Source organism: Petromyzon marinus, chromosome 6 (assembly GCF_048934315.1).
Source record: "Petromyzon marinus isolate PM22_M1 ecotype Great Lakes invasive population chromosome 6, UKy_Petmar_22M1.pri1.0, whole genome shotgun sequence".
Classification (NCBI taxonomy): Eukaryota; Metazoa; Chordata; class Hyperoartia; order Petromyzontiformes; family Petromyzontidae; genus Petromyzon; species Petromyzon marinus.
In genome coordinates this window covers 17988636-18002789 of record NC_133672.1, presented here as the reverse complement: position 1 = coordinate 18002789, position 14154 = coordinate 17988636, and the positions used below count along the sequence as shown (strand labels likewise).

General features: G+C 46.8%; 1 protein-coding gene across 2 annotated transcripts; it reads right to left on the bottom strand.

The window, feature by feature from the left end:
- Positions 1-295: 295 nt before the first annotated feature.
- On the bottom strand, positions 296-13795 carry CCS (copper chaperone for superoxide dismutase). 2 transcript variants are annotated; one of them, XM_076065161.1, is made up of 8 exons: positions 13711-13795; positions 9619-9691; positions 5487-5624; positions 3657-3846; positions 2505-2565; positions 2291-2368; positions 1443-1546; positions 296-801 (listed from the first exon to the last, which is right to left on the bottom strand). In XM_076065161.1, exons 1-8 carry the CDS (start codon positions 13744-13746, stop codon positions 696-698), a joined length of 786 nt encoding a protein of 261 aa, XP_075921276.1. In that variant the 5' UTR covers positions 13747-13795; the 3' UTR covers positions 296-695. The 2 variants fall into 2 exon arrangements, with proteins under 2 accessions (XP_075921276.1, XP_032803479.1); XM_032947588.2 differs by having other exon boundaries at positions 296-775.
- Positions 13796-14154: the final 359 nt, after the last annotated feature.

The following is a 14154-nucleotide window of genomic DNA, read 5'->3' as shown; positions in this document are numbered from 1 at the left end:
TCGGGTGTGAAACCGCAGGTCATGTTTACCCTTCCCCGACCCAGCTGCCCTCCTCTGTGCAACGATCGCTTGAAACTCTTTCAATGAGTACAGCCCCACGCCTGTCCCAATGCTGCAGTGCCCCGAGAACACAAGACCCTACTCAAGAGCCACTACCTTTTGCCAGGCTTGTTGTCTCAACATACGCAGAAATTATAGCGACTAACTTTTAATGTTAGCAGTCTCCAGTTAATTTGTCACTACAATTAATGAACGCTTGCCAAATTATATTAATTTATCACCACAGTTGTTCAAATGTAATTGGAATAATTTATTGAAACATTGGGGAAAAAAAATAATTGCAAACTGACAAATAATAGAATTACGAATGTCTTCTCGATAAGCAAAATATTTGCGTGAAATTGTTTACAATAAACACAAGACAATTTTACATCGTGCTTTTAATCTTGCCATCGTATGTCAAAAATCATACACACGAATGGAGCAATAAGTCTCATTTTTTGATCGGAATGGTTGTACTTGGCGTGTTCCAATGGAGTAGTACCTTGTGACTGCGCACCAAGCGCGATTTGCATTTACTTGCACCGCGTTGCTTAATCCGCCGGCGGGGTGGCACTAGAGGTTGGCCGTGGGTGCTGGCTGCTGGCCCTGCCGGCCCGGCCCGGCCAGCGGCCTGTCGCGCTCGTCCCACAGCGTCACGCCGTCACACGTGCAAATCTTCTTTTTTGAGTTCTCAAAGAGTCCGGCGGAACGAGCAATGATCCCACAAGCCAGTCTGTTGTAGAAGAGTCACATGTCGCACTGAGAATAGGATAGCGTTAAAAGCCCAAGTTGCCAATGAATTGAGCCTGCAATGCATTGCATCGAGTATTTGACCAATTCCTTACTACAAGAGTGAAAGAACACCAAGTGGCTTTGAATAAAACCAAAATCCTGCTTGTACTACAAACATACTTTGTTGCTATTCAAATGGGTGTCTTGCAGAAATAATGGCTACATATTTAGATGATCCGTCAACCCTCTCTACGAACCACATCAACCACACGCCGGTAACTCGTCAAATATACCGTGCTATACTGTTGCCATGTTTCTGTGCTTTCATATATCCCGTTTTTACTTTGCCCCCAACTTCATGGCAATGCCCATTCAAATGCCATTTCGTTTATGACAGTGGTGGACATCATGTTCATATATTGTTCCTCGAGGAAATATAATCTGTTGCTTAGAACCAGTCCGAATTATCCCACTGTTGATGTTACCTGTATATTTTTATTTGCTTTAATTAGTTGTGTCCTCACTTAGACCAAGTTAAAACAATTGAATTACCACTACTACAAATCATTATTAAACCACCTACATGCAAGAAATGAGGGTGGAAATGCCAAGGTGGACTTTGTAACCTGATACAAATATTGCCTCTAACTGCCACTGAAGAGACTCACCCCAGCCCGGAATTTCCTGTGACTTTTGACAACGGGTGAGTTCCGCGTCCCAGGTCATCTGCCGTCTCATCCACCACTACCGATCGTCCGATGATATCTCCCACCTACAAACACGTGGACAGTGACACATTGATGCACACAATTTTGAGCAAACATACGTCAACTTGGGAATGAGCCAATGTGAAGAGCCGCACAATGACAAGTGAGTAGTGGCTGAAAGGGTCGGTGATGTCTGGTGACACAGTGCCCTGCAGTCTTCACTGGCTGGGTCAGCGCCAAGCCCTGGTTATAGCTCCACTGGAAAAGCCCCCTTTGAAAGTGGTGAGATGTTAAATCTTAGCTTAAAACTTTCGTGACTGCAGGAATTCATACTCTTTGGGTCTACCGGTAAAGTTACATAGAAAAAGAGTAAAATAATATATTTTTTATTTTTCTGCCTACGTGACTTTACCTAAAGACCCAAAGAGTATGGTGAGATGTTATCTCCCACGCCTGGTATGCAGTAGTTTGTGGGTTCGATCCAGACCCTGACGCCGGTATATTTGGAGTTCACATGTCTCCTTGTGGTCGTGTGAATTTATCTCCTGGTCTTCCAGTTTTTCCCTCCACATTTATAAACATGCGTTTAGAATATTTGGCCACTATAAATGTCCACATGATAAGCAACTTCATTGAGCTATCATTTGTGGCCAGATCGTTTCTGAAAAACAACTATAAAGCTCGGTGGGCCTGACCTGGTAAAATAAAAATAGTTGAGTGTAGACAGTGCGTGAAGGCACGGCTCAGTGCTTACACAGCTGCTGGCCAATCAAAACTAGTCATGAAATCGAGGCGTAAAGATTAAGTACCTTTATTTTTCCAGAGTTCACGCGGAACGATGCCCTGCCATGCTCATCCGCTATGATGTTCCCCAGATCCCCAACATGCTGTGTGCACAATCATAGACACAACAGTATGTGGACAGGCACTTGAGGATATACAGTTATTTTAAATGAAACGTGAGACACTTTTGAATGCAGGATTTTAATTCTGCCTTGGCCCATCATTTGATGGAGCACGTACGGAATTGGGGTCATCGGGCCTGCCATGGTTGCTCCTGTGTGGGTTGAAGTGGCCTCCACAACTGCAATTCACATAAAAACACGGCACTTGAATGAGAACATTTTCTTATCGGTGGCATCATGGTTCCGCTGTTATAATGTTGGGATGCAAGTTATGAATCAGTAGCATGCGGGAGTCCGATCAATTGACTGTTTTGGGCTGATCAACTCAAGAGTTACGGGTGTCAGAAGATGGAGAAAAGGCCCACGAGCGACCTGCAAGCTTGTCGTTGGCAGGGGATGCGTGTGAATCACCACTTGAGTTTCACGTGGCACTGTGTGACAAGAGAGCAATTAAAGGCTGTAAATGGAGCCACTGGCTAAAGGGACTCCTTTTACAGTTGCAGGTGGAAAGGACCACTGATTTGTACAGGCCTCTTGTCAAACGGCTACTAGATTAGGGGCTCTTCCATGCTGAGGGTTATATACTACTTTACCAATCGGTGGGGATTGGTAGAGCTGCAAATATGTCAATTGTATATTTCATTGCTTACATTTTTATGTGAGTTTTCATTAAACAACAATAATTCAATCTAGATTATATCTTTGATTTGAAAACATGTAAAACATCCACAGCGTGCCCACACGGTAAAGCAGCGCTGTAAAAACATGTTATTTTACAGCGCTGGTTTACCGTGTTTTGAATTTACATTTGGTGAACCTAATAACCAACAGCACATCAACATTATTATGCATCGACATTAAACTTGTATTGTGGTGGGAAGAGAGAGTTGTATAGCAGCATAAGTAGGGTATGGAAGATGGGGACATGTGCTTTGCATGGCAGGTTAGCAAGGAAACACGATTCAAATGCTGAGATGAAGAGAGGGGAGTAACAGGATAATCATAAGAGAATGCATTTTCATATGTATTGCTGTTTATATTCAATGTTAATGACTGCAATTGTACGTGGTTCCGCTGGACACATTAAAGTTAAAATTAGTTTGATAAATATCCATATTCATGAATAGTGATAACATTTTTGGGAGCGACCTGAGCACTGACAACTTTTATATCACCTGGTGGCTACGACTAATCGAGAACTCGTCACGAAGCCCCACGCAAGCGCCACGTGCCACGCCCGGGTACGCTCACGCATGCAACTCTGCATCACCTGAAGCAGCCGTTGGTGAGGTCCCCGAACTCGTGCACGTGCAGACCATGCGGGCCGGGGCTCAGGCCATCGACGGTGCCCTCGATGGCGCAGGTGAGCGGTGAAAGCTGCACGAAGCGCACCACGCCCAGCACCGCGCCCCGCACTGCACCGTCCCCGGACAGCTGGGCCACGGCGGCACCCAGCGGCCCTGCGAGAGGACACGATGCAAGCACCCAAAACGACGAGACGACCATTCTCCACCTCAGCCTTGACGGGAGTCTTGAGAAGACGCTAAGAGTAAGCGCCTCTTGACTCGCACAGCACACGAGAGGGCACTATAATTAACTCCACGAATTACCAGCTGACTTTGTCTCCCTCAGGCATGAAGCTGGCCGGGGTACCTGTTTTTGACTTGATCGGTGCAGAGGCAGCCCATACAGTTCAAAGTTTTATTTGATTTTTCTGTGCTTGACGAGGGATCTAATCTGGGTTTCTGGGATTGGAGAAGAGCATTATCTCCACGACTCCCCATAGACATACCCTACACATTTGCGAGCGATAAAGAAATGAACGCTTTCACAAGTGACAGATTGGTTCCTTCGGTAAAGTCACGTAGATAGAAAAATAAAAAAAATAAAAAAAAATAAAAAAATAAAAAACACTCATGTAGACTGGTTCTAAATCGGAGTGAGTGTACTGGCAGTCTATAATGTAGACTGTAGCCTGGTTATTAATTTTGGTGAGTGTACTGGTAGTCTATAATGTAGACTGTAGCAATGGTTATTAAGCTGAGTGAGTGTACTGACAGTCTATAATGTAGACTGCAGCCTGGTTATTAAGCTGAGTGAGTGTACTGGCAGTCTATAATGTAGACTGTAGCCTGGTTATTAATTTTGGTGAGTGTACTGGTAGTCTATAATGTAGACTGTAGCAATGGTTATTAAGCTGAGTGAGTGTACTGACAGTCTATAATGTAGACTGTAGCCTGGTTCTTAACCTCAGTGAGTGTATTGGCAGTCTATAATGTAGACTGTAGCAATGGTTATTAAATTGAGTGAGCGTACTGGCAGTCTATAATGTAGACTGTAGCAATGGTTATTAAACTGAGTGAGCGTACTGGCAGTCTATAATGTAGACTGTAGCCTGGTTCTAACCTGAGTAAAATAAAAACAAAAATTCACGACGTTTCGATCGCAACACAAGTGGTCGTCATCAGGAAAAAGGGGGGTTAGCCTCTAAAGGCAAACTGTTTATAAAGGTTTAGAGATGGGCATAGCCCAAGTGTATCAGCAGCATGGGCAGGGCAGCTAATGTTCATGTAGGAAAAAACTCACTCTCAACGAGCCCCCACCACCAAAGCCAGGTGGAGGCTCGTTGAGAGTAACAGATTGCCAAGAGCATGTACCTTTACATTAATAAATATGTTATTCGTTCAAGCCAGGTGGGGGTTCGTTGACATTGTATTCTCAAACAAATGAGTGCTTTATTACGATTATTAAACACGAAATTACATTTAGAATTGAATATTGTTGCACGGTGCATAAAACTGCACCAGTAAAAACTGGCATTTACATGAACAATGTACAGAACATGGTCCAATACATAATTTGAGTCAAGAACATGAAAGGCAAAACCCAGAATTCACAACCCCACACATTAATGAAACAATTACAGAGTACATGGATAAATTGTAGGACTATAAATCACTGCAGCCAGAGCACACCACAATGGAAACCAAAGATGAAATTACCAATTTGCCCAGATATTGTGTTAGTCGGACAAAATGCAAGGTCCTTAGAACGTCGCGTGGAACACACTGGATGACCAGTGGCAGCATGCAAGGCACACCTCCCTGTGTCGGTCCGATGCCTCTTAGCACGGCTCTCTTGCCGGTGGACTCGATCAGGCTTTGGACTTGGGCTGATGGGAGTACGGTATCCACCAGCACCTGCTCTTTCGCCAAGTCCACCTGCACTCCCAGCACACCTGTCCCCAAACAAAGACAAAGATCCCTCGTATAGCCTTCACAGACTGTTGGGGCAAGTGCTGTTAGCGAGCACCGATGAAGGTCGGCACGGCACACGAGGGGGTGGGGTGGCAAGCACCACGCCCTTTGTCTCCCGAGTTTCAATGTTTACACACCGCACCAGGTACTCATTCAAGGCTGCATCATCCTAGGGGAGGACCAGGACCGGTTCAGATAATCGTCTCTGGTGTCGACCATGAGCGGGAATCTAACTCTAGTTGCCGGGTTCGCAGCACAGCTAACCGCTACACTGCTGCTCCCCACACCTGCCCCCACACACACATACACGTGTACATTCACACCTATTAGTTCGCACATTAAGTTATTAATTTCCTTCATGCTTCATACACAAAACTCGACAGTTCTGATTCTAAGCAACCATTGCCTATCCTCGGCTGGATGAAGGCCTCACCATATTTCAGCCCTGAAAATCCACAATCCAGATCACTCATGCACAGGAACCTACCTCATTGGTCCGTCTCCAGAGTGGCCATCCTCTGGGGCATGGCTACGAAGGTAGAGGTAACCAAAAGTGGCTGCTGTTTGAATGCTTCTACCTCTAGAGTTTCTAGTCCCCACTGCTACCACCATCAAAGTCAAAACCTAAAAAGTTGGTACTCTTTGAATTCACTCACAAAACTATTCATCCAAAGCAGTGTGCCAAACTACATCTGCTCCTGTATAGAAAACAAGCTGAATCAGCTATCAAATGCCTCTCCGGTGCAAGAGTGGGGCAAAATTATGGCCTTTCATTATTTTCCTAATGGCAATGTAGAATTATCTGCACTTGAATTGCTTTCATTTACTTAATTTTTTACTTCTGATATATTTTGGCAACTTCAGACAGCTTGTATTTGCTTTCTTTTACTTTACCTCTTTCAGCCGTCTGTTATAGTGCAAATATAATAGTAGTATTGTTGTTTGAAAGTATCATTTTAAAAATGTTATGAATTAAGACCAAACGTGATGGCATAAAAAACATTTTCTCACTTGGACAACATACCAACACCCGCCATTCGCCACTAAGTGAAGGTGACGTCACCACGGCACCTGTGCCACGCCAGGTGCCCTTTGAGGCCACATGAAGTGTCGAAGGCTCACTGACAGGAGGTCTCTGGACAGACCCGGCTGCGATGGGTTGGCTGACTGAGATGACTGGTAGATGCACCAGCTGTACTATGGACACCATAGCATTTTGGCTTAAAACTTTCGTGACTGCAGGAATTCGTATTCTTTGGTCCTTTCGGTAAAGTCACGTAGATAGAATTTTTTTAAATAAAAATATCACGACGTTTCGATCGCAACACAAGCGGTCGTCATCGGGAAAAGGCGTTAGCCTCCAAAGGCAAACTGTTTGTAAAGGTTTAGAGATGGGCGTAGCCCAAGTGCATCAACAGCACCGGCAGCATGGGTGGGGCAGCAATGCCAACGCAGCAACAATGCCAACGCAGCAACAATGCCGATGCAGCAACAATGCCAATGCAGCAGCAATGCCAATGCAGCAACAATGCCGATGCAGCAACAATGCCAACGCAGCAACAATGCCAACGCAGCAACAATGCCAACGCAGCAACAATGTCAATGCAGCAACAATGCCAACGCAGCAACAATGCCAACGCAGCAACAATGCCAACGCAGCAACAATGCCAACGCAGCAACAATGTCAATGCAGCAACAATGCCAACGCAGCAACAATGTCAATGCAGCAACAATGCCAACGCAGCAACAATGTCAATGCAGCAGCAATGACAATGCAGCAACAATGCCGATGCAGCAACAATGTCGATGCAGCAACAATGTCAATGCAGCAACAATGTCAATGCAGCAACAATGCCAATGCAGCAACAATGCCAATGCAGCAACAATGCCGATGCAGCAACAATGTCAATGCAGCAACAATGTCAATGCAGCAACAATGTCAATGCAGCAGCAATGCCAATGCAGCAACAATGTCAATGCAGCAACAATGCCAATGCAGCAGCAATGCCAACGCAGTAGCAAAGGGCCGCCAGGAAATCACTGTACCCCGCTCCACACACCACACTGCTGACGGTGGAGGTTGATTGACAAGAAAACACAAGTCAAGTCATGACCCAAAGTGGTTGATGACATCTTTCAAATGATTGCTGAGTCTATGACCTTCCTCTCGGTTGAAATTGTGTCCGTGTCTGTATATATGGATGTCAGAATATCCATTCCACCAAGCTCTCAAGGCGAATGGATATTCTGACTACACAATCCGCAAAGCCATCACCCCAACCGTGAGGAAGGAGCCATCTGAGGATCCAATCAAAACCATCACCCTGCCATATATAGCAGGGGTAACCAAAATATTTTCTAAATCATGAACAAACACAAGATTCAGGTCCGATTTAACACAGTACATAAAATTCGTGATCTGATCCCATCTGTGAAGGGCAAGATTCCTGACATGCAATACCCCGGTGTCTGCAAACTAAGCTGTGTCTGCGGCAGAAGTTACATTGGGGAAACTAAGCGACATGTCTCGGACCGTGTTCGTGAACATAAGGCAGATTTGAAACATGGTTGGACCAATACTTATGCCGTGGCTGATCATTATTTTAATGCAGCTGACTCACGAAATTTATCTAAGACGATGGTATTTTGCAAGCCTACTGGCTATCAACAAAGATTCGTTCATGAAGTCATCCATATATACAGACAAAGACACAATTTCAACCGAGAGGAAGGTTATAGACTCAGCAATCATTGTCAAGATGTCATCAACCACTTTGGGTCATGACTTGTGTTTTCTTGTCAATCAACCTCCACCGTCAGCAGTGTGGAGTGTGTGCAGTGATTTATTAGCAGCCCTTTGCTGCATTGGCATTGCTGCTACATTGGCATTGCTGCTGCATTGGCATTGCTGCTGCATTGGCATTGTTGCTGCATTGGCATTGTTGCTGCATTGGCATTGCTGCTACATTGGCATTGCTGCTACATTGGCATTGCTGCTGCATTGGTATTGCTGCTACATTGGCATTGTTGCTGCATTGGTATTGCTGCTGCATTGACATTGCTGCTGCATTGGCATTGCTGCTGCATTGGCATTGTTGCTGCATTGGCATTGCTGCTACATTGGCATTGCTGCTGCATTGGCATTGTTGCTGCTGCATTGGCATTGCTGCTACATTGGCATTGCTGCTGCATTGGCATTGTTGCTGTATTGTTGCTACATTGGAATTGTTGCTACATTGACATTGCTGCTGCATTGACATTGTTGCTGCATTGGCATTGTTGCTGCATTGACATTGTTGCTGCATTGGCATTGTTGCTGCATTGGCATTGTTGCTGCATTGACATTGTTGCTGCATTGGTATTGTTGCTGCATTGGCATTGTTGCTGCATTGACATTGCTGCTACATTGGCATTGCTGCTGCATTGGCATTGTTGCTGTATTGTTGCTACATTGGAATTGTTGCTACATTGACATTGTTGCTGCATTGGCATTGTTGCTGCATTGGCATTGTTGCTGCATTGACATTGCTGCTGTATTGGCATTGTTGCTGCATTGGCATTGTTGCTGCATTGGCATTGCTGCTACATTGGCATTGCTGCTGCATTGGCATTGCTGCTGCATTGGCATTGCTGCTGCATTGGCATTGCTGCTGCATTGGCATTGTTGCTGCATTGGCATTGCTGCTGCATTGGCATTGTTGCTGCATTGGCATTGCTGCTCTGCCCATGCTCCTGGTGCTGCTGACACTCTTGGGCTACGCCCATCTCTAAACCTTTATAGTTTGCCTTTAGAGGCCAACCCCTTTTCCTGATGACGACCGCTTGCGTTGCGATCGAAACGTCGTGATATTTGTATTCACATTATATATGTTTTTATTTTTTTCAATCTACGTGACTTTACCGAAAGAACCCAAGAAGATGACACCATAGCATATATACACTGACACCCGAGTTGTTCAGCACTGTGCCATGTACCTGGCACTGCATGCAGAGCCTTCTTCACCGCATCTTCGCAGCTCCTGCAGCTCATCTGCACAGCAAACTCCAGCTAGGGGCGCACGAAGCACACCGCACAAAACACCACGTGGGTCGTCACAGTGCACACGTGTAACAACCCGAACGCCACTGATTTTTTTGTGTTGAAGCTGTGTTGTTCTGTCCGTGTTGAATTCTCTGAATGTTTAAAGTGTCCTTATTTCACTCTGTTTCACTATGTGTGTTTAACCGTGTCTCGCTGTCAACTAGTTATGCCTCTCTCTCCCTTTGAATTGACAGTGACCAACTTTTAATCTCGCAAGGTCTCTGTGAAAATGTGTTTGTCTCTTTGTGCCGTAATGGTATTTAAGAGTTTAAATACACCCATTAGACCCAATTATCTACGCAAGTAAACTAATTAGCAGGCAGTGCAACAACCACATAATTACCCTTAACATTTCGGTGATTGTGGGTGGAGAATAACGTTTTATCCACCCAACTCTCTCCAAAAAAAAAGACCAGCTTGTCATGAATGTGAGTGCCAATTCGTATAGCTTCCATTTTACTTTGTCGTGTTTACCAAAATTACTCCAATTGTGCCACAATGTAAGACATCACTGCAGGTGAACACTGGTGAGAGACAGTGTAAGACACATCACTGCAGGTGAACACAGGTGACAGTGTAAGACACATCACTGCAGGTGAACACAGGTGAGTGACAGTGTAAGACACATCACTGCAGGTGAACACAGGTGAGAGACAGTGTAAGACACATCACTGCAGGTGAACACAGGTGAGAGACAGTGTAAGACACATCACTGCAGGTGAACACAGGTGAGTGACAGTGTAAGACACATCACTACAAGTGAACACAGGTGAGAGACGGTGTAAGACACATCACTGCAGGTGAACACATTAAGGTGACAGTGTAATACACATCACTGCAGGTGAACACAGGTGAGTGACAGTGTAAGACACATCACTGCAGGTGAACACAGGTGACAGTGTAAGACACATCACTGCATGTGAACACATTAAGGTGACAGTGTAAGACACCACTGCAGGTGAACACAGGTGAGTGACAGTGTAAGACACGTCACTGCAGGTGAACACAAGTGACAGTGTAAGACACATCACTGCAGGTGAACACAGGTGAGTGACAGTGTAAGACACATCACTGCAGGTGAACACAGGTGAGAGACAGTGTAAGACACATCACTGCAGGTGAACACAGGTGAGAGACAGTGTAAGACACATCACTGCAGGTGAACACAGGTGACAGTGTAAGACACATCACTGCATGTGAACACATTAAGGTGACAGTGTAAGACACATCACTGCAGGTGAACACAGGTGAGTGACAGTGTAAGACACATCACTGCAGGTGAACACAGGTGACAGTGTAAGACACATCACTGCATGTGAACACATGTGACAGACAGTGTAAGACACATCACTGCAGGTGAACACAGGTGAGTGACAGTGTAAGACACATCACTGCAGGTGAACACAGGTGACAGTGTAATACACATCACTGCAGGTGAACACAGGTGAGTGACAGTGTAAGACACGTCACTGCAGGTGAACACAGGTGACAGTGTAAGACACATCACTGCAGGTGAACACAGGTGAGTGACAGTGTAATACACATCACTGCAGGTGAACACAGGTGACAGTGTAAGACACATCACTGCAGGTGAACACAGGTGAGTGACAATGTAAGACACATCACTGCAGGTGAACACAGGTGACAGTGTAAGACACATCACTGCAGGTGAACACAGGTGAGTGACAGTGTAGGACACATCACTGCAGGTGAACACAGGTGACAGTGTAAGAGACATCACTGCAGGTGAACACAGGTGAGTGACAGTGTAAGACATATCACTGCAGGTGAACACAGGTGACAGTGTAAGACACATCACTGCATGTGAACACATTAAGGTGACAGTGTAATACACATCACTGCAGGTGAACACAGGTGAGTGACAGTGTAAGACACATCACTGCAGGTGAACACAGGTGACAGTGTAAGACACATCACTGCAGGTGAACACAGGTGAGAGACAGTGTAAGACACATCACTACAGGTGAACACAGGTGACAGTGTAAGACACATCACTACAGGTGAACACAGGTGAGTGACAGTGTAAGACACATCACTGCAGGTGAACAGAGGTGAGTGACAGTGTAAGACACATCACTGCAGGTGAACACAGGTGAGTGACAGTGTAAGACACATCACTGCAGGTGAACACAGGTGACAGTGTAAGACACATCACTGCAGGTGAACACAGGTGACAGTGTAAGACATATCACTGCAGGTGAACGCAGGTGAGAGACAATGTAAGACACATCACTGCAGGTGAACACATTAAGATGACAGTGTAAGACACATCACTGCAGGTGAACACAGGTGACAGTGTAAGACACATCACTGCAGGTGAACACAGGTGACAGTGTAAGACACATCACTGCAGGTGAACACAGGTGAGTGACAGTGTAAGACACATCACTGCAGGTGAACACAGGTGAGAGACAGTGTAAGACACATCACTACAGGTGAACACAGGTGACAGTGTAAGACACATCACTACAGGTGAACACAGGTGAGTGACAGTGTAAGACACATCACTGCAGGTGAACAGAGGTGAGTGACAGTGTAAGACACATCACTGCAGGTGAACACAGGTGAGTGACAGTGTAAGACACATCACTGCAGGTGAACACAGGTGACAGTGTAAGACACATCACTGCAGGTGAACACAGGTGACAGTGTAAGACATATCACTGCAGGTGAACGCAGGTGAGAGACAATGTAAGACACATCACTGCAGGTGAACACAGGTGAGAGACAGTGTAAGACACATCACTGCAGGTGAACACAGGTGACAGTGTAAGACACATCACTGCAGGTGAACACAGGTGACAGTGTAAGACACATCACTGCAGGTGAACACAGGTGAGTGACAGTGTAAGACACATCACTGCAGGTGAACACAGGTGAGTGACAGTGTAAGACACATCACTGCAGGTGAACACAGGTGACAGTGTAAGACACATCACTGCAGGTGAACACAGGTGACAGTGTAAGACATATCACTGCAGGTGAACGCAGGTGAGAGACAATGTAAGACACATCACTGCAGGTGAACACAGGTGACAGTGTAAGACACATCACTGCAGGTGAACACAGGTGAGTGACAGTGTAAGACACATCACTGCAGGTGAACACAGGTGAGTGACAGTGTAAGACACATCACTGCAGGTGAACACAGGTGAGAGACAGTGTAAGACACATCACTACAGGTGAACACAGGTGACAGTGTAAGACACATCACTACAGGTGAACACAGGTGAGTGACAGTGTAAGACACATCACTGCAGGTGAACAGAGGTGAGTGACAGTGTAAGACACATCACTGCAGGTGAACACAGGTGAGTGACAGTGTAAGACACATCACTGCAGGTGAACACAGGTGACAGTGTAAGACACATCACTGCAGGTGAACACAGGTGACAGTGTAAGACACATCACTGCAGGTGAACACAGGTGACAGTGTAAGACATATCACTGCAGGTGGACGCAGGTGAGAGACAATGTAAGACACATCACTGCAGGTGAACACATTAAGATGACAGTGTAAGACACATCACTGCAGGTGAACACAGGTGACAGTGTAAGACACATCACTGCAGGTGAACACAGGTGACAGTGTAAGACACATCACTGCAGGTGAACACAGGTGAGAGACAGTGTAAGACACATCACTACAGGTGAACACAGGCGAGGGGTAGGACTCGGAGTCTGTAGAAGTCGCCTGAAGAGCCAGCTGGCGGGAAGTGAACTCCACTCACTACAGTCTACAATACAGTCTCACTCGCCATGGACCACTTGCGCAACTGACTGTGGCCTGCGTTGTGATGTATCACAGTTAACGCTTACGACGTTAACAAGCTGCCGTCTTTGAATCCCACCTTACAGCCCACGGCGCGCTGTTTTCATTCAAATGTACAAATACAGTTGGTGTGTATACCGAGTTTCGCCGGGAACGGGAGCGGTGGTTAGCGGCGATTCGGGAACTCTCTCACCTTGGTGCTGCTGCTGCTGCTGCCTTCCCCATCCATGATGGCCACACTGCAGTGTCCAAGCGCTAACTGCGCATGCGCGCCTGTGGCCCTCCCCCCGCCCTCGCCCGCCCTCCCCCCGCCCTCCCCCCGCCCTCCCCCCGCCCTCGCCCCGCCCTCGCCCCGCCCTCGCCCGCCCTCCCCCCGCCCTCCCCCCGCCCTCGCCCGCCCTCCCCCCCTCCCCTCGCCCGCCCTCCCCCCGCCCTCGCCCCGCCCTCCCCCCGCCCCCGCCCCCACCATCCTCCCTCGCCCCCTGGCCCCCCATTCCCCCTCCCCCTAATTCACCCCCTCCTCACATCCTTCCCATTACGCCCCTCCCCCATTCCACCACGCCCCCCGCCCAATGACGTCACCGCCCCATTCCCCCCACCTCTCTCCGCCCCCCTCAGAGGCGATCGTTTCCCTCGT

Excerpts from the sequence above, each read along its gene's own strand:
- CCS (XM_032947588.2), bottom strand. The coding sequence starts at position 13,746 with ATGGATGGGGAAGGCAGCAGCAGCAGCAGCACCAAG. Across the intron at positions 9,692-13,710 it reads GCAGCAGCAGCAGCACCAAG|CTGGAGTTTGCTGTGCAGAT; the intron begins GTGAGAGAGTTC and ends GTGCGCCCCTAG. Across the intron at positions 1,547-2,290 it reads TGAACTCTGGAAAAATAAAG|GTGGGAGATATCATCGGACG; the intron begins GTACTTAATCTT and ends ACGTGTTTGTAG.